At 43.6% G+C, this 20,832-nt stretch overlaps 1 protein-coding gene across 1 annotated transcript; it reads right to left on the bottom strand.

Annotated features, from left to right (window-relative positions):
* Positions 1–8,847: 8,847 nt before the first annotated feature.
* On the bottom strand, positions 8,848–11,467 carry LOC311251529 (complement C1q-like protein 3). The gene is made up of 3 exons (XM_084343997.1): positions 11,408–11,467; positions 10,683–10,811; positions 8,848–9,931 (listed from the first exon to the last, which is right to left on the bottom strand). Exons 1-3 carry the CDS (start codon positions 11,418–11,420, stop codon positions 9,657–9,659), a joined length of 417 nt encoding a protein of 138 aa, XP_084200123.1. The 5' UTR covers positions 11,421–11,467; the 3' UTR covers positions 8,848–9,656.
* Between the last annotated feature and the right edge of the window lie 9,365 nt (positions 11,468–20,832).

Here is a 20,832-nt window from a genome sequence, read left to right as displayed (position 1 = left end):
CCAAAGCGACTTACAATTAGTACATTTGTCACAAGAAAAAAACCACAACATATCACCGTTGATAAAGTAGAAAAGATAGAAGCAATATTCAAGCCCTCATCAGAGCAAAGTAGCTGCTATTTAACAAGGATACTTTTCATAAGTGCTATGATGTAAGCGCTGAAGGTAGGAACATACAAGTGCATATAAGTACTTTTTTTGAGGTGAAGTCTAAACAAGTGAGTCTTGAGTCTTTTGCGAAAGATGGCAAGCGATTCTGCTGTCCCGACACCCAGGTTCCTCGCAGTCGATGGAGGTGATACCGTGACATCCTCGACAGTGACTGACAGGTCCATGTGAGGGTAGTTTTTCCCCGGGATGAAGAGGAGTTCAGTTTTAGGTTGAGGGAAGGAGAGAAACCGCTGGGTGTTGTCAGCATAACAGTGGTAAGAGAATCCATGTGATGTGATTGCAGAGCCTAGTGATGTAGTGTATAGTGAAAGCAGAAGCGGCCCGAATACTGAGCCTTGAGGGACACCAGTTTCCAGGGAGCAGGGTTTGGACAAGGAGCCATTCCATATGACCTGAAAGGTGCGTTCTGTCAGGTATGATGTGAACCAGGTTAGAGCAGAGCCAGTAATGCCAAGCTTGGCCAGAGTGGAGAGGAGGATTTGGTGGTTGACTGTGTCAAACGCAGAGGATAAGTCGAGGAGGATGAGGACTGAAGAGTGGGACGAGGCTCTGGCGGCCCAGAGCGACTCAGTCACTGTGAGGAGGGCCGTCTCAGTGGAGTGAGCAGTCCTGAAGCCTGACTGATTAGAGTCAAGGAGGTTGTTTTGCAAAAGGTAAGAAGACAGTTGGTTGAAGACAGCACGTTCCAGGGTTTTAGAGAGGAACGAAAGGAGAGATACAGGTCTGTCGATGGTAAACATGATGTTCTGAACATAAAATAAAGGAAATACCACGTGCTGAACATCGTCTGTCTGGATCTCCTCATTTGGTCTCGAGAAGAGAAGGTTTGATAACACACTAAGAAGAAATAATGACCAGAGGAAAGAAAGCAGAGCAACTTCAAGAGCCAGATGATGCTCAACCAGGCACTACAGCTCATCAGCAGGGGGCAGCAGCGGCCAGATATCCTGAAAGGCTGGAGGAATTGGCTAGCCTGGTAAAGTCACTGGTGAACAGTTAATACTGGAGCAGTTTTTGAGGATGGTGGGCCCCAAGCCCTAGGTTTGGATCCGTGAACGTGACCCAACGTCTGCAGAAGATGCCGCTCGACTGACAGAGGTCTTCCTGTCTGCAGTAAGTCCAATGGGCCTGAAAGGGGTGGTCAAGGTCAGGTTAGACCTCATTCTAGTACCAGACAGTTTTCTCCTGGTAAACTAAACACCAGTAGTCTTTTTCTGGTCCCTGACAAGACACGCGCTGCTATCAGTGTCATGAGATGGGCCACACTCAGTATACATGCCCTGCCACCAGACAGAGTAAACCATCTCTTTTGTGCTCAGTTCCCAGACCCCAGTTCAGGAGGAGGCACTCACTAAACCAGCACTAGTAAATGGTCAGCGTGAGGAGGCACTGCTAGACTGGTTGTGTTCAGTCTGCTGTTCTGCCCAATTTACTGCCCAGATAGCTGTGGACTGAGGCTGTGTCTAACATCAGCTGTGTTCATGGTGATGAGAAACCGCAACTCACAGCTGAGATTTATCTTACAGTCAGTGGTCAGACTTGTCTCCTGACGATAGCAATAGTGCCCACACTGCCATACCCAGTTGTCCTTGGTCATGATGTTCCTACACTGTTTAACTTGATAGGCCAGGCAAGACATGAAAAGTAGCTCATCAGGGAGGGACATAGAGGGGGCACTGGGGCACCAGTCCAGGGAGCTAAGCAGCAACGTCAGTCAGATTCACAACCAGTAGTCTCAGCATGTAACATTGTCACAACTAGGGCTCAGAAAGCAAAGAACACCCTGGAGGAGTTACCTTTTTTTCAGGCACAGCTGCAGTCAGGGCCAGTCAAACAGCCAAAGTCCAGAGCCCAGAGAAGGAGGGAAAAGCTTTTGGCTACGGCCAGGGACCAGTGTGAGGAAGCATTACAGCCGAGCCAGCCTTTAGATTTCCAAATTCCCTCTGACATAACCACATTGCAGCAAGCTGACTCCACATTAAGGCTGTGGTTTGACAGGGTCTCAGAGGTTGAGGGTGTGAGTCAGGGCACGGCAGACTGCTTAACAGACACAAAGTATGTTTTTAAAAATGGCATTCTTTACCAGCAACAAGGCAAGAGTGAGGCCTTAGCTTTGCCACAGACACTCACACAAAAAATAATGGAGCTAGGGCATTCTATCCCTTGGGCAGGCCACCTAGCTTTCCAAAAATCACTTAGCCGGATTGGCTCCTCCAAATGCACCCCACAAATGCGGCCTTCGTTTCCCTCTTTTTGGAGGATGCACCGCTAATATCCTTCGCGGCCTCCCATATCCCAAGATCCTTTGCACGCCTGAAAAAGAAGAAAGAAAGAAAGAAAATGGCGACATCCAGTGGTGTAGATCGTCACTTTCATGGGCCTGGGTGGCAGAAATCGTACGTAAGGGTAAGGGGCGGGACCATCTGGTGACGCAACCAGGAAATGCTCTGAAGGCTAGACCGTCCCATTTAACAACGATGGATGCGGCTTTTGAAGGTACCTCCGAAGGACTCGCCTTCAGAAGGACTCTGAAGGACTTGCCTTCGGAGGCCGCAAAGGCCGCATCCTCGAAGGATGCAGCCCCTGAATTGAGACAGCTAAAGTCTTCTGAGCTCGGGCTCAGCTTCAGCTACTACCAGTCATTGATACACCATTTGACAGAATAGGCATGGGTATAGTGGAGCCCCTTGAGAGGAGTGCATGTGGAAATCGGTACATCTTGGTAATCTGTTACTATGCCACTCGATACCCAGAAGCCTTTCCCCTCAAGGCCAGGCAGGCTGCTAACTGTCTTCCCCAGCTATTCTCAAGGGTAGACATACCTAGAGAGGTCCTCACAGACTGTGGCACAAACTTTCTTTCTAAACTTCTGAGGCAGGTGTATCAGCTGCTAGGAGTGAAGAGTATTAAGACCAGACGGACGGTCTGGTGGAAAGGTTTAATCAGACTCTTAAAAACATGCTGTGGAAGTTTGTATCCCACACAGGCTCAGATTGGGACCAATGGCTGTCGTACCTGCTTTTCGCCTATCGGGAGGTGCCACAGGCTCCTACAGATTTCTGGCCCTTTGAACTGCTCTATGGGCATCAGGTGAGGGGGCCTCTTGACCTCCTGAAGGAGCACTGGGAGAACTCAAGGGCTGAGCAGAAGAATGCGGTGGCCTATGTGATGAAAATGAGGGACAGATTGGAACAGATGACGGCTCTGGCACAGGAACACATGAAGTCAGCACAAGCCAACCAGAAGACCTGGTATGACAAGAAGGCAAGAGACAGAACTTTCCATCCTGGCCAAAAGGTCAGGACGGTAAGCTGTTGGCCAGGTGGCAGGGGCCTTATGAGATCACTACATGCCAGGGTAAGGTCACCTGTGAACTTTACATGCATGACAAATTGAAGAAGCATCAGTGTTTCTGATTGGATTAGATTTAACTTTAAACAACCAATTAAATGCAGATTTGACCCAAAGAGACAAAATCAAGGTAAATCCCACTGAGCCTCTCTTAAAAATTAGGCATTTGGAAAAATCCAACCTGTCTAATGTTCTTGTAAACTGCTGTATAATTCCTCATGGGTGGTGAAAAGAGAAGCAGAGTAATACCACAGCACAATTTCAGCAACCATTTTAGTCTGAGTGAGGGAAAGCTGAGAGAATTTAAAATTAGGGAATGGCACTTCTAGATGCTGGGTATGATTACAACAATGAATAGCTTCCTGTGGCTTTACTTGAGAAAATGTCAGCTGATCGAGTGTCAGGAGGCGTTGTTTCACAAGGTTTAAGATACAATGTGCAATCAACATCAACATCTTAACAAAAGCTGGACACACATACACACACACACACACACACACACACATACACACACACTATAAACTGATGTTTATAACACTTTGTAAAGTTCATCTATAAATATTATTTGGATGTTCATCATAAAGTTGCAGCTGGTGTTAATAAACCCGTGTTTAAATGGTTTTGAAGCATTTCATTGCTTGTTAACAGTGAAAAAAACTATGAACTAAAGTTAATTAATTATAGATTTTAAATTTAATAAGCAACTGTTTATTATAAAGTGTTACCAATGTGATTAAAATTGGGAATATGCTACAAAATAAAAAACTCTTGATAATTAATTATTGCTATTATGACACATTTAACAAAGATAAATACATGTAAGCTGAAAGATAATCATGGTATGATTTTTAAAGTCTAAAAACATGAGCTAGCGTTTGTTCAGATGCTCAGTAGATTTTTATTGTTGCATGAGGAGCCATCATCAGCAGTACACAGACATGACTGAGGAGAGGCAGTCCCTCCTCAGTTCTTACAGCACTTTGAGATAACACACATTAACTGTAGACAACAACAGGACCTACATGATTTCACTCAAGGTGTTATTCAACCTTTCTTTACCTGGTCGTGACATTTTCCAGGTTGAAGACACACTGTTCTTCTTCCTTCGTACATCACAACATCTCAAACATCCTCCACCTGCACCTGCTCCTTAAACTCCTCCACACATATATCCTCTTGTTGTACAGACACACAGGAGGAGGTCTGAACCCCCTCCAGGCTGAACTCCTTTACAATGAGTTTACTTGGAATTAGTTTCCCAACAACTTAAACATTGCAATATCATGGTGGATATATAAGACAGCAAGCAAAAGCATAATCATATTGAGAAAAACTCAGGAAGTTCCCTCACACCTGAGATCAATGATTAAATATTTAATATTTGAGTTTTATCTGGTAAACCTAATTGGATTAGATTTACCTCTCTTAAAAAATAGGTATTTGGAAAAATCCAACCTGTCTAATGTTCTTGTAAACTGCTATATAATTCCTCATGGGTGGTGAAAAGAGAAGCAGAGTAATATCACAGCACAATTTCAGCAACCATTTTAGTCTGAGTGAGGGAAAGCTGAGAGAATTTAAAATTAGAAAATGGCACTTCTAGATGCTGGGTATGATTACAACGATGAATAGCTTCCTGTGGCTTTACTTGAGAAAATGCCAGCTGATCGAGTGTCAGGAGGCGTTGTTTCACAAGGTTTAAGATACCATGTGCAATCAACATCAACATCTTAACAAAAGCTGGACACACAAACATATTAACATAGTATCATATTTGCATCCTGTTATTTTGTTGAAGCATTTCTCTTGTAGATCATTTTGTATTTCATCACAATCCTAAACCATAATCCTGTTCTGTACAAACAAGACTTAAAGAGCAACTTGTGGGTTAAAGTTTAGTACAGGTTGAACTGTTGTCAGTAACAAACTGTTGAACATTGTGGAGTGAAACAACACAGTGTTAGGAATCAACTTCTTCCTGATGGACGTTACTTCTCCTCATTTTTGTTCATTACTGGCCCCTTGGAGGCCGAGCAGTCTTAAAACTTAAAGACTGCACTTAATCACATGCATATGAACATGTTTTAACCTTATCAGTGTCAGAACCAGCACTGAATTCATATTGATATTGATTACCATTAATTAATTACTTAATATCACTTTTTTGTTTTTGTTTTTAAATCCACAACATTTTCCTGCACAGGCACAGAAAACTAATAGTCGCTCTTTGATAAATTATTAATTCAAATCTTGAAGAAGAAAGTCTCATTATACCTGTTTCACACATGGTGGACCTGCAGAGTAGATATTTTCCTCACTCATCTTCACTCCATCTCCAAAGCTGTGATCAACAGGATTGCTGCTGCTTTTATGCTGTTTGATCGATGATAAGGTGTTGTCATGTTTCCCTTTAACCAATCACAGAGAATCTCTCACCAAATTGCCTGATAGCATTTGTGACATCTTGTGCGCAAAATTATTATTTTGTGCACAATATTATTGTGATCTCAGGTCAGGTTATTGGTAGTTTGCTTTGCTACACGGCTAATTTTGAGGTGAGTTGAATTATGCGTCTATGCACAGACTGAGGGTCTTTGCATGCAAGTAACTATCTTCTCTAACTTGGCATCACATCACACGCACACACTCCTTCAGCCTGGAGCATATCACACCCACATGTGACATCAGTGAGCATATGATGCGAGCACCACCATTGTTTCTTTGAACCCTTCGATCAGCAATCGTGTAGTTCCTTTGGATCAGCCATTTTGTTTGTAGTCTTCCTTTGTCCATGCCGTGTGGCATGGTACTTTGAACCCTAGCCACCATTTTGCTTTTGTTCTTTGAGACACACACACACCTGTGTATATAGTACATGTTAATTTGTGTGTTTTCATCTTTTTGTTAAATAAAAGACTTTTGAACCTTCATGCTGTCTATTTAATATTTGTACAAGAGTGAATGTTGCCAACCTCTACCCCGTCAAGTACTCCGAAACCCTTAAATTTTGGTTGTAGTTCAGTTAATTATTAATCAGAGTCACCAAGTGACATTTGAGTACCTTTTTTTTATGAGCCTGATTTGGTGACTTGGCTATCTTTTCCCTTCTTCAAGGGTGGCGCCCTGAGGTGATGTAATGTAAATTGGATCTTATTGATCAAAATTAATCATTATCCCTGATAATCATTAATTACTAACAAGCAAATTTAATCCAAAACTCCCTATTCACGTTGCATGAAGCACTATATATGGGGCCCCGTGTGAGGCAGTGTACTGTTGGCAATCATTCATAATTGTGCAATATTAATTTCAGCATAATTTGGCCAATGCTAAAATTTGAGATTCACATCTTGAACCCTTTAGCCAAAAGTCTTTACATTTGACCCCACTAGTCTACTGCAGGTGTAGTGTAATGAACAACACAGGCACAGCCAATGTTGTGAGAAAACTACAGTGCCTTCAATCATTCAGCAGGGTAATTTGAACCCTAGCCACCATTTTGCTTTAGTTCTTCCACACACACACACACACACACACGCACGCACGCACACACACACACACACACACACACACACGTATATAGTACAGTATATGTTAGTTAGATTGTGTGTTTTCATCTTTGTGCTAAATAAAATACTTTTGAACCTTCATGCTGTCTATTTAATATTGTACAAGAGTAAATGTTGTCAACCTCTACTCTGTCAAGGACTCCAAAACCCTTCGACCATTACTAGCTGTCAGAAAAAAAAGTATCAATATTTACATCTTTGTTAAGGTTGGGAAAAGACTGTAGTAAAAAGAAACCAACACTGATTCAATGACGTGTTTAACAAACAGTGGTCTCCTGTGTTAAAGTACCATCTTCAGTTCATCAGTAAATCCACCACATTTTCCTCACTGTGTAACAATGTTATCTGACTTCCACCTTTGTTTCCAAAGAAACCCAGGATGTTTGGCAATAAAGGTGAAACTCGAACTTCAAACTTGGGACTCATTAATGTATTATGGCATCTGAGTGAAAATAAAGTTTTAAAAAAAGTTTTTGGAGCAGCAGATCTTCACTGATTAATTACATGTATATGATGGAAAAACTTAGCAGTTCTTACCTTAAACACATTTTGAGTTAAAGTATCTTCTGTATCATGAAAAATGTGTTGAACTGAAGCTGATCCTTCTCTAGAACTCAGTTTAGGTATGTTATGCTGAAAGAGTCCACTAGATGTCGCTCTGTCATTAAATAATGTGCTGTTTCAGTTGGCCTCCTCACAGGAAGTCACTCCAGACATGAGGACTCTGTTTGGTGAAATTTTTTGAAAGTAAGCGCATTTTTCCAACATCTTATGGTTTCAGAAGTCTTCCTGAACACAATTATGTTACTTACAACTAAAATAAGTCGAAAGAGGGCCATTAATAAATGTTACATTTATTGAATTGAAATGAACTGAATGCAATTTTATCTTAAATACTCTTAAGAATATTTCATATGCACTTTCAAGGTTTTCTTCTTTATATAACATTTCATAATTTTGGTTTAGTAATTCATTTTTTAAAGCTTTCATTGACTCCCCTGTACTTACTTTGTTATGATCTGGACTTTGTGGTGGCCAGTTGTGGTCTGTTTCTGTGCTTTATGTTTCAGAGGTGCTTGGTGAGGCTGGGTGTGGCTTATAATCAGCACCTGCTCTTATGCCCAGAGCTTCCCTCTGCATTGTGCCAGAATATTGTTGCCAGTTCCAGTGGTACTTGATCGCTCTCAGTATCTCTAGTGTTTATGTATTTAGAAAGCTTTCTTGTGTTCACTCGCAAGTGCTTTAATCCTGCCTTCCTCCTCTTCCAGTGTGACCGGACCGTACCTGTGAACCAGCTCCTCAACCACTCGCCACCCAGCCTGCCGTACCTCTGCCATCCCTCACAACCTCTAATGCCTGCACCACCCTGGGAGCCACTGGCCTGCGCTCAAGGTCACCGTCTCATTAATTGGATAAAGGCTTAAACTGTATTGTAATGATAAAGTCTTCAGTTGGTTTGTGGTTACTTGGATAAGGCAGATCTATATTCAAACCCCGACATTTAAATTTGACCTTTTCATTAGACATTGTAAACATTTCTTCCATCCATTAATTATAGATTTAACATTTAATAATCATGTTTATTATAACGTGTTACCAATGTGATTAAAATTGTGAATTTGCTACAAAATAAAAAACTCTTGATAATTAATCATTGCTATTATGACACATTTAACAAAGATACATACATGTAAGCTGAGAAATAATTATGGTATGATTTTTAAAGTCTAAAAACATGAACTAGAGTTTGTTCAGATGCTCAGTAGATCTTTATTGTTGCATTAGGAGCCATCAGCAGCATACAGACATGACTGAGGAGAGGCAGTCTCACTTTGAGATAACACACATTAACTGTAGACAACAACAGGACATACATGATTTCACTCAAGGTGTTATTCAACCTTTCTTTACCTGGTCGTGACATTTTCCAGGTTGAAGACACATTGTTCTTCTTCCTTGGTACATCACAACATCTCAAACATCCTCCACCTGCACCTGCTCCTTAAACTCCTCCACACATATATCCTCTTGTTGTGCAGACACACAGGAGGAGGTCTGAACCCCCTCCAGGCTGAACTCCTTTATAATGAGTTTACTTGTATTTAGTTTCCCAACAACTTAAACATTGTAATATCATGGTGGATATATAAGACAGCAAGCAAAAGCAGAATCATATTGGTTAAAACTCAGGAAGTTCCCTGACACCTGAGATCAATGATTAAATATTTAATATTTGAGTTTTATCTGGTAAATTTGAAGTGAGTGTGCACAAAATTTGCACATGGACCTGAGGGTGGTGAAGCTCATGTAGAGTCCAAAATGAAAGTGTTGATCCTCTGTGGACCATCAGATTGTGATATTTGTTGTCACTTTCATGACATGAAACAGTAAATGGATCAGTTCAGACTCAGTGGAATAATGATATATTCTGGTTGATCACAGTAATATGACAGCAACAGCCACCTGTTTTAATCTAAATGTACATTTGAATGGTAACAGAGTCTGTGCATCATTGATCTCAGGTTGTTGGAAACATCTTTCTGAATTCATTGATTCTCACTGATTCTAACTGAGGTTGAAACCACTGAAGGAGGTGTGGTTGTCAGCTGCCCAAACATGATGATTTGCATCCAGGCGCACATAAACATGGTCTCCTTTCTGCAGCTGCAAGACAGCTGCATTTCCTCCATTATCAGCTGTGTCAGAGCCTGATTTGTGATCAGATGCCCTGACTATCATCTCGCTGTTCTTGAAGAGCTCCAGCTTTGAATCATGTTTTCCTCCAGCACGATAGAAAAGGGTGAAGTAATAAACACCTGCAACAGGTGCAGTGAAGATACCTGTGAAAACAACAGTGTTCATCAGTTTTATGGGTTTCTGAAAGGCTTTGAATGAGAAAGTAATAATTACAACATGGTAGTGGTGTGTAGCCAAATATGAATACTTTTTGGATCTGCATCTGAATGCTTGCAGTAATATTCAGTAAAGGAAACAAATGCATCTACTTCATGCATGGGTGTAGAAAGCATTAAACACGTTGGTTTGATACTTTTAACAGAGGTTTGGAGTTTCTCCTCTCGAAAATCTTTTAGCAGAGTAGATGTCATTTAACAGGTGGTTTGATTCTTTATCTGGCTATAGTACCACCAGAGAAATGATCAGTAGGTCGACATTTTGCCATTTCATCCTGAGGAAGTGCCCCAGAAAACATGTTTGAAGATAATAAATCACTAAACGTATGTAAATTGATTCAGCCAGTACACTAGGATTGGAAAAGTCCCACCCTCTTTTCAAAATTAGTATGAATGCCCAGATTAATGAAACTACATGTCAAGGTTTTACTGCTACGTTGCACCGAGACACTTCATTGTTAATATACACTGTAATATTACTGGTTACTGTTTTTTTTAATCGGTAAAAAACTGCACGGGTCATCAGTAAACTTAAACCTTCATAATCTGGCACAGATAGTAATCAGATTACCGATATTAAGAATGATATACAACTACAGTATATTCATCAGGCCAGTTTGTAAAATGTATCAACAATCTAACAGTTACAGGTGATTTAGGCTGCGTGTGATGTCCTTACCTGTTGAGCAGTTGTAGGCATCACCAATGTTTGTGAACACTTTGTTGTAAACCAGAGGTACGGGTGTGTTGAATGGTCCATGTGCTCCACCTTTCTCTAACACTGCACTGAACGCCACCTTGGTTTTGCCTGTGTAAAATAACATGTTTCCATCCTGTTATTTGATTAAAGCATTTCTCTTGTAGAACATTTTGTATTTCATCACAATACAAACATACAGAAGAGGATTAAAGCCACTGTAAGAAAAAAAAAAAAGTATTTAGTTCTCTTTTTTTTTCACAAGTCTGAATTTAATTCTGACTTCCATCCAGATCCGTACAAATATGACTTAAAGAGCAGCTTGTAGGTTGAAGTTTAGAACAGGTTGAACTGTTGTCAGTAACAAAAACTGTTGAACATTGTGGAGTGAAACAACACAGTGTTAGAAATCAAATCGACGTTACTTCTCCTCATTTTTGTTCATTACTGGCCCGTTGGAGGCCGAGCAGCCTTAAAACTTAAAGACTGAGGTTCATCACATGCATATGAACATGTTTCAACCTTATCAGTGTCAAAACCAGCACTGAATTCATATTGATATTGATTACCATTAATTCATCACTTAATATCACTTTTTTGTTATTGTTTTTAAATCCACAACATCTACCTGCACAGGCACAGAAAACTAAAAGTCGCTCTTTAATAAATTATTTATTCAAATCTTGAAGAAGAAAGTCTCATTTTACCTGTTTCACTCATGGTGGATTTGCAGAGTAGATATTTTCTTCACTCGTCTTCGCTCCGTCTCCAAAGCTGTGATCAACAGGACCGCTGCTGCTGCTTTTATGTGGGTCGATTGACGTGTTGTCACACCTCTCCCTTATCCAATTAACAATCTGGCTGATTAAGTTTCAGGAAACTTACAGCCTCCACCAACTTGTTATACTGGTATGCACAAGTTGACTTAGGTTTGTAACTTTCCCTTATGAAATACAGCACAATCAGCAAACAGAAACCCAACTACACAACGAACAATTCCAACAATCATTACAACAAATGAGTTAACAATACTGCAAGCAGTGATGAGCAGGTCGGAAAATGAGTCAGCTGACGGTATTGTGATTAATTGGAGGCATGTGGGAATGTTTAGGTGTGTGTAGGTATGTGGGTACATAATGTGTATGTGTGTGTATACATATAGACATAGGAGGTGTAATGAGACGCACACACACAGCTGTTTAAATTGTTTATTGATATAATGTTTGTGGGATCAGCTGTTTACTTGTGCCATCAACGTTCACCTGAGTAGAGAAAGCCAGTGATCAGCGAGGCACTGTTGCAGATTGTAGGAAGGTATAAGATATGTTAGGCAAACTGATTGTGTATAATTATGTGAAGCATAAACTTACCTGTGCCGCTCCTCTTCCTCCCAGGGTGTGTCCAGACAAAAGAGTTCCCGGGGTTGCGGACACCTTTTATTAGTTCTGCTTTGTTGAACGGGAGGCACCAAGTGGGGAGTAGGTAGAGGGGAGTTTGATTGCTGGGTTTCAATGTAAATATGTGTAAATTATTATGGGTATTTATTTGGGTGATTTTCGGGGGTTTATATTTATTGTATTTGTATTTGGAAAACACACCGGGGTTGCAGAGGGAAAGGATCGCTACGGCGGAGGAAAGGAGCGAAACATCGGAGACTTATGGAGAGGAAGAAATTCAAGCCGTGTCTCCCATCTCTCGTCATGGGCAACATGAGATCACTGGGGAATAAGATGGACAAACTTACAGCGCTAACCCGGAATCATCAGGAATACCGGGAGTGTAGTCTGATGATTTTCTCGGAGTCATGGCTACACACGGATGTTCCTGACCACAATGTTTCCATGGAGGATTTCCACACTGTCCGGGCTAACAGGACTGCACTACGAGCAGGCTGTTGTCTGTCTGTATATATTCCCCCGTCCGCTAACCCGACGTCGGCATGTGACGTCATCCACGCGACAGTAGACTGCTACTACAGACTGCACACCCGAGTGCTCTCATTATAATCTCGGGTGACTTCAACCATGTCTCCATTAAAAAAACACTCCCGAAATTCACCCAGTATGTGACCTGTAAAACCAGAGAGGAGAAGACCCTGGACCTGCTGTATGCTAATGTAAAGGACGCATACACCTCCACGTCTCTCCCCCCGCTGGAAAGATCAGAACACAACCTGGTGCTTCTCACCCCCTGCTATGTGCCTCTAGTGAAGAGGCTGCCTGTGACCACAAAGACAATGAGGACATGGTCAGAGGACTGCTATGAGGCACTGCAGGGCTGCTTTGAGGTGACTGACTGGAATGTACTCTGTGAGCCACATGGAGAGGACATTGATGGGCTTACTGAGTGCATTACAGACTACATTAATTTCTGTGTGGACGGCATTGTCCCAGCAAGGACTGTGTGCTGTTACCCAAACAACAAGCCTTGGTTAACAAAAGACATCAAAGCCACACTCAACCTGAAGAAGAGGGCTTTCAGAGGTGGCAACAGGGAGGAGCTGAGGGACATTCAGAGGGACCTGAATGTCAAGATCAGAGAGGCTAAGGACGGCTACAGAAGGAAGCTGGAGTGGAAACTCCAGCAGAATAACATGAGGGAGGTCTGGAGTGGTATGAGGACCATTACCGGCTTCAGACCAACTAGCAGTGGAGCTGATGGTAGTGTGGCTAGGGCCAATGAGTTAAATCTGTTCTTCAATAGATTTGACACTGCAGCCCTGGCCCCTGCTGGCTCTCCTGTTGACTGTCTCCAGCCACCACAGCTTCAGACCCCCCCTCCTCCTCCTGCTCGCACCCCATCCAACTTCTTGAGCACCTCACACCCATCCCCCACTCCTCACACCTCCTCTGGCTCCCATGCTACCTGGCCTCCTCTCATTATGGACTCCAACTCTCCCCCTCCTCGACCTGCACTGTTTACACCGCTTCATGTCAGGAGACGGCTGAGCAAACTCCCCGCCGGTAAGGCTGCAGGCCCTGATGGTGTCAGCCCACGGGTTCTCAGAGCCTGCGCCGAACAGCTCTGTGGAGTGCTTCATCGTGTCTTCAACATGAGCCTTAGCCTCCAGAAGGTCCCTGTGATATGGAAGACGTCCTGCCTCGTTCCAGTGCCAAAGACGCCGCAGCCCAGTGGTTTCTCGGACTACCGACCGGTGGCACTGACGTCACATATCATGAAGACCCTTGAGAGACTCGTCCTGGAGCAGCTCAGGCCTATGGTCAGGCCGCACCTGGATCCCATCCAGTTCGCCTACCAGCCCCGGATTGCAGTCGAGGATGCCATTATCTTCCTCCTGAACCGTGTCTACGCCCACCTGGACAAGCCGGGGAGCACTGTGAGGGTCACGTTCTTTGACTTCTCCAGTGCTTTCAATACCATCAGGCCTGCTCTACTGGGTGACAAGCTGACAGCGATGCTGGTGGATCCCCCCCTTGTGTCCTGGATTGTGGATTACCTCACTGGCCGACCACAGTACGTGCGCTTGTGGCACTGTGTGTCAGATGCTGTGGTCAGCAACACCGGGGCCCCACAAGGGACTGTCCTCTCTCCTTTCCCTTTCACCCTTTACACCACGGACTTCAGCTACCAGACAGAGTGGTGCCATCTTCAGAAGTTTTCTGATGAGGAGACTGAATACAGGGCTGTGGTGGACAACTTTGTCACATGGTGTGAGCTGAACCACCTGCAGCTCAACACAACAAAGAATAAAGAGCTGGTGGTGGATCTGAGGAGAACCAGGACACCTTAGTGACCCCAGTTTCCATCCTGGGGCATAACGTGGACATTGTTGAACACTACAAATATCTGGGGGTGTTCATAGACAATAAACTGGACTGGACTAAGAACACTGATGCCCTTTACAAGAAGGGACAGAGCTGCCTCTATTTTCTGAGGAGGCTCCACTCCTTTAACATCTGCCGGACTATGCTGAGGATGTTCTATGAGTCTGTGGTGGCCAGTGCTATTCTGTTTGCTGTTGTGTGCTGGGGCAGCAGACTGAGAGTAGCAGACGCCAACAGACTCAACAAACTGATCAGGAAGGCCAGTGACGTTGTGGGGGTGCAGCTGAACACTTTGACAGCAGTGTCAGACAGGAGGATGCTGTCCAAGTTGCAGGCGATACTGCTGTATGACTTTCACCCTCTCCACAACGCTCTGGTCAAACAGAGGAGCACCTTCAGCGAGAGACTAATTGCTCCGAAATGCAACACTGAGCGCCACAGTAAGTCATTCCTACCTGTGGCCATTAAACTTTACAATTCCTCCCTCTGATCGGACTCAAATGGCTATATATATATATTTATATATTTATATATGTATATATATGTGCATCTATGTATATTTCACATATACCATATTTTTTATTGCACTGTATATATGTACATACTTGGAGTGGTCATTGTACACTTGAGATTGAGATTGTCTACTTTATTATTCTATTTTATTTTATTTGTTGTCTACTTTACTATTGCATTTATATCTTTATCTCTTGTTCCATTCATGCTGTATTTTATCTCTACTTTGCACGGAGCATCTGGAACTAAAACAATTTCCCCCCGGGGATTAATAAAGTATTCTGATTCTGATTCTGATTCTGATTTGGTAGGGAAGTTTAGGTAAATATTTGTTTATTTGTAGAATGGAATGGTACGTGCCAATGAGTGAAAGGAGGTGCTGGGGTATTTAACCGGGTCAGTTGAAGGAGGATCAGGTTGGGTTAGGATGTTGGAAAACATGACGTGCTGAACATAAAATAAAGGAAATACCACGTGTTGAACATCGTCTGTCTGGATCTCCTCATTTGGTTGCCTTGGCTGCTCGGGCAAGTTGACAAGTGGGGTCAGAAGAGAAGGTTTGATAACACATTAAGAAGTTATAACGACCAGAGGAAAGAAAGCGGAACAACTTGAAGAGCCAGATGATGGTGAACCAGGTACTACAGCTGATCAGCAGGGGGCAGCAGCAGCCAGATATCCTGACAAGCTGGCGGAATTGGCTTGCCTGGTTAAGTCACTGGTTCACTCCCAAGCATCTAGAAACCAGCAGATGGAAAAAGAGTCTGCACGCCAAGATCAAAGATGGAGAAGCATGCAGCACCAGTTTCTGCAGATCCAAGCACAGGTGAAAGACTTACGAGATGAAGTTGAGAGCAGCCAAGGAAATAATGATGATGATGATGATGATGATGGCTATACAGAAGACTATGAAAAAGTCAAAGAAGTCACTTTGGCTAAATATGAAATCACAGCTGACACCTACAGAAGAAGGTTTCGTTCCCTTGACATCAACCAAGAGGAAACCCCACGTGAGCTGTAAGTCCGCCTGAAAGACCTGTTTAATAAGTGGGTCAAACCAGAGAGCTCCACAGTAAAGGGAATCTCAGAACTGTTAATGCTGGAGCAGTTTTTGAGGATGGTGGGCCCCGAGCTGGAGGTTTGGATCCGTGAACGTGACCCAACGTCTGCAGAAGATGCCACTTGACTGGCAGAGGTCTTCCTGTCTGCAAGAACTTCTCCGGACGCAGGAAGTCCAATGGGGGTGAAAGGGGTGGTCAAGGTCAGGTTAGACCTCATTCTAGTACCAGACAGTTTTCTCCTGGTAAACTAAATGTGGCGGCGCGAGGAGGTGGTTTTGGTTAATGTAATGTTTTAGGATGGTATAAATTAAATGATTGTTGCCAGACAACGCCACCCTGGGAGTTTCACCCAGGGAAATTTAAGTGAACTAACTCAACAGGAGAAAGCACTCAGTTCCGTTACAAAGTGAGGCAGAGACAGCAGTTCGAAGGTACCAAAAATATTGTTATTTTATTGTTCACAATCTATTTGTTTTAAAAGGGTTAAATGAAATCTTTCACTGGGGGAAATTAAAAGGAACCAATCAGGGCTGAGGCCTACTAGTGCGGATGGGTCAACAAAAAGGGGATACCTGGAACACCACACGGGCAGCAAAAATAGGAATAAAGTGAAAACTCAAGCCAGTGTAGACACAACACAAAAAGGGAAGGGCACCACCACCGGACACCAATCCACCACCGTAGGCTCGGCACCTGAAAGGGGGGAGACCAGAGAAACAGTTTTAGGGATAAAGAAAACAAAATAATAACTAATAACAAAAAGGAAAGAAATGAATAAAGAACTTAAATTTACAAGATCTATAATAATTAGGCACAATAGCAAATCAAATGGCTTACTCAAAAATATATAAAATCACAAATTAATTACAACCCACAATGCCCCAAAAGAATTGATCATGAATAAACCCAAGGCTACAAACTAATCAAATCTATGGGTTGCAAAAGAAAAGAAAAAAAAAATAATAATGAACATACAACAACCAACAAACACACACGATAACAAAGGACCAACAATAAAGCAAATTCCCACACTGTTCTCTCTCACACACACACGCACACATACACACACACACACTTTAAGACGTGGCTGAATAACAAAAGTGACAGCGTTGCCAAGCCACAGGTACGCCCAGGCAGCAACGGGCAGCACCAGAGACACACAGCCAGCCAAACAGTCACAGCCAGGCAGGGCGAGCACGGGCCGAGTCGGCCGTGGCGGCAGTGGGAGCTCAAGTAAGGCAGTATGGCAAGCAGTCAATCAGCAGCAAGCGGTGTCAGGAGCTCCGGAGAGACACTGTAGCTCCAGCAGGGCAAAGCAGCAGTGGTTTGGCAGTGGTTAGCCGGCGCTGAGCCGCTACATGGACATCTTTACCCTACAATAATAAACAACCACAAACATAAGAAGCTACAAGTGGCTGGAGGAGGGAGCTACTGTCACTGTACAACATACCGGTCAGGCAGTCCCGGCCAACACGGTGTGGAGAGGAGGGTCGACGCTGTCCACGAGCAACCTGTAAACAAACACACAGGTCTCCACATGTGCAACGCCAAAGAGGAAGACACGTGAGAAGAAAGCTCACTTACTGGCAGCGAGCAGCGAGCGACGTACGGAGCGGTAGAAGCGGTGAGCAGCATGAGCAGCGTGCAGCCAGCAGCAACACCCAAGCGAGCCTCTGCTACCAGAGGGGCGGAAGTGACGGACGTCCGGAAATGACGTGACCTGGCCTCAGGCAAGCAAGAGGAAGACAGGTACTCTACGCCCCCCCTTTATGTGGCATTCACCCGCCGCAATTGACCGGGGCCGCCTCCCAAGTGACGTCATGGGACCAATGACTGCGTCCTGCTTCATAAAAACCAGTAGGAAGTCTTTTCTGGTCCCTGACAAGACACGCGCTGCTATCAGTGTCATGAGATGGGCCACACTCAGTATACATGCTCTGCCACCAGACAGAGTAAACCTTCTCTTTTGTGCTCAGTTCCCAGACCCTCCCACCCAGCCCCAGTTCAGGAGGAGGCACTCACTACACCAGCACTAGTAAATGGTCAGCGTGAGGAGGCACTTCTAGACTGGTTGTTTTCAGTCTGCTGTTCTGCCCAGTTTACTGCCCAGAGAGCTGTGGAGTGAGGCTGTGTCTAACATCAGCTGTGTTCATGGTGATGGGAAACCATACCCCACAGCTTAGATTTATCTTACAGTCGGTGGTCAGACTTGTCTCCTGACGGTAGAATTAGTGCCCACACTGACATACCCAGTTGTCCTTGGTCATGATGTTCCTACACTGTTTAACTTGATAGAGCAGGCAAGACATGAAAAGTAGCTCATCTGGGAGGGACATAGAGGGGGCACTGGGGCACCAGTCCAGGGAGCTAAGCAGCAACGTCAGCCAGATTCTCAACCAGTAGTCTCAGCATGTAACATTGTCACAACTAGGACTCAGAAAGCAAAGAACACCCTGGAGGAGTTACCTTTTTTCAGGCGCAGCTGCAGTCAGGGCCAGTCAAACAGCCAAAGTCCAGAGCCCAGAGAAGGAAGGAAAAGCTTTTGGCTATGGCCAGGGACCAGTGCGAGGAAGCAGCACAGCCCAGCCCAGCCAGCCTTTAGATTTCCAAATTCCCTCTGACATAGCCACATTGCAGCAAGCTGACTCTACATTAAGGCGGTGGTTTGACAGGGTCTCAGAGGTTGAGGGTGTGAGTCAGGGCAAGGCAGACTGCTTAACAGACACAAAGTATGTCATTAAAAATGATATTCTTTACCAGCATCAAGGCAAGATTGAGGCCTTAGCATTGCCACAGACACTCACACAGAAAGTAATGGAGCAAAGGCATTCTATCCCTTGGGCAGGCCACCTAGCTTTCCAAAAATCACTTAGCCGGATTGGCAATAGGTTTGTGTGGCCGGGCATGTACACCAGTGTCAAAGTCTTCTGTGCTTCATGTGAGGCATGTCAGTTAACATCACCTAGGGGAGAAGCTCGGGCTCAGCTTCAGCTACTACAAGTCATTGATACACCATTTGACAGAATAGGCATGGGTATAGTGGGGCCCCTTGAGAGGAGTGCATGTGGAAATCGGTACATCTTGGTAATCTGTTACTATACCACTCGATACCCAGAAGCCTTTCCCCTCAAGGCCAGGCAGGTTGCTAACTGTCTTCTCCAGCTATTCTCAAGGGTAGACATACCTAGAGAGGTCCTCACAGACTGTGGTACAAACTTTCTTTCTAAACTTCTGAGGCAGGTGTATCAGCTGCTAGGAGTAAAGAGTATTAAGACTAGACGGACGGTCTGGTGGAAAGGTTCAATCAGACTCTTAAAAACATGCTGTGGAAGTTTGTATCCCACACAGGCTCAGATTGGGACCAATGGCTGCCGTACCTGCTCTTCGCCTATCGGGAGGTGCCACAGGCTTCCACAGATTTCTGGCCCTTTGAACTGCTCTATGGGCATCAGGTGAGGGGGCCTCTTGACCTCCTGAAGGAGCACTGGGAGAACTCAAGGGCTGAGCAGAAGAATGTGGTGGCCTATGTGATGAAAATGAGGGACAGATTGGAACAGATGACGGCTCTGGCACAGGAACACATGAAGTCAGCACAAGCCAACCAGAAGACCTGGTATGACAAGAAGGCAAGAGACAGAACTTTCCATCCTGGCCAAAAGGTCAGGACAGTAAGCTGTTGGCCAGGTGGCAGGGGCCTTATGAGATCACTACATGCCAGGGTAAGGTCACCTGTGAACTTTACATGCATGACAAATTGAAGAAGCATCAGTGTTTCTGATTGGATTAGATTTAACTTTAAACAACCAATTAAATGCAGGTTTGACCCAAAGAGACAAAATCAAGGTAAATCCCACTGAGCCTCTCTTAAAAATTAGGCATTTGGAAAAATCCAACCTGTCTAATGTTCTTGTAGACTGCTGTATAATTTCTCATGGGTGGTGAAAAGAGAAGCAGAGTAATACCACAGCACAATTTCAGCAACCATTTTAGTCTGAGTGAGGGAAAGCTGAGAGAATTTAAAATTAGAGAATGGCACTTCTAGATGCTGGGTATGATTACAACAATGAATAGCTTCCTGTGGCTTTACTTGAGAAAATGTCAGCTGATCGAGTGTCAGGAGGCGTTGTTTCACAAGGTTTAAGATACAATGTGCAATCAACATCAACACCTTAACAAAAGCTGGACACACACACACACACACACACACACACACACACACACACACACACACACACAGTCTAAACTGATGTTTATAACACTTTGTAAAGTTCATCTATAAATATTATTTGGATGTTCATCATAAAGTTGCAGCTGGTGTTAATAAACCCGCGTTTAAATGGTTTTGAAGCATTTCATTGCTTGTTAACAGTGAAAAAAACTATGAACTAAAGTTAATTAATTATAGATTTTACATTTAATAAGCAACTGTTTATTATAAAGTGTTACCAATGTGATTAGAATTGGGAATATGCTACAAAATAAAAAACTCTTGATAATTAATTATTGCTATTATGACACATTTAACAAAGATAAATACATGTAAGCTGAAAGATAATCATGGTATGATTTTTAAAGTCTAAAAACATGAGCTAGCGTTTGTTCAGATGCTCAGTAGATCTGTATTGTTGCATGAGGAGCCATCATCAGCAGCACACAGACATGACTGAGGAGAGGCAGTCCCTCCTCAGTTCTTACAGCACTTTGAGATAACACACATTAACTGTAGACAACAACAGGACGTACATGATTTCACTCAAGGTGTTATTCAACCTT

This window comes from Pagrus pagrus (assembly GCF_965226575.1).
Source record: "Pagrus pagrus genome assembly, chromosome: 22".
NCBI classification, from domain to species: domain Eukaryota; kingdom Metazoa; phylum Chordata; class Actinopteri; order Spariformes; family Sparidae; genus Pagrus; species Pagrus pagrus.
This window is presented reverse-complemented; position numbering and strand designations above follow the sequence as displayed.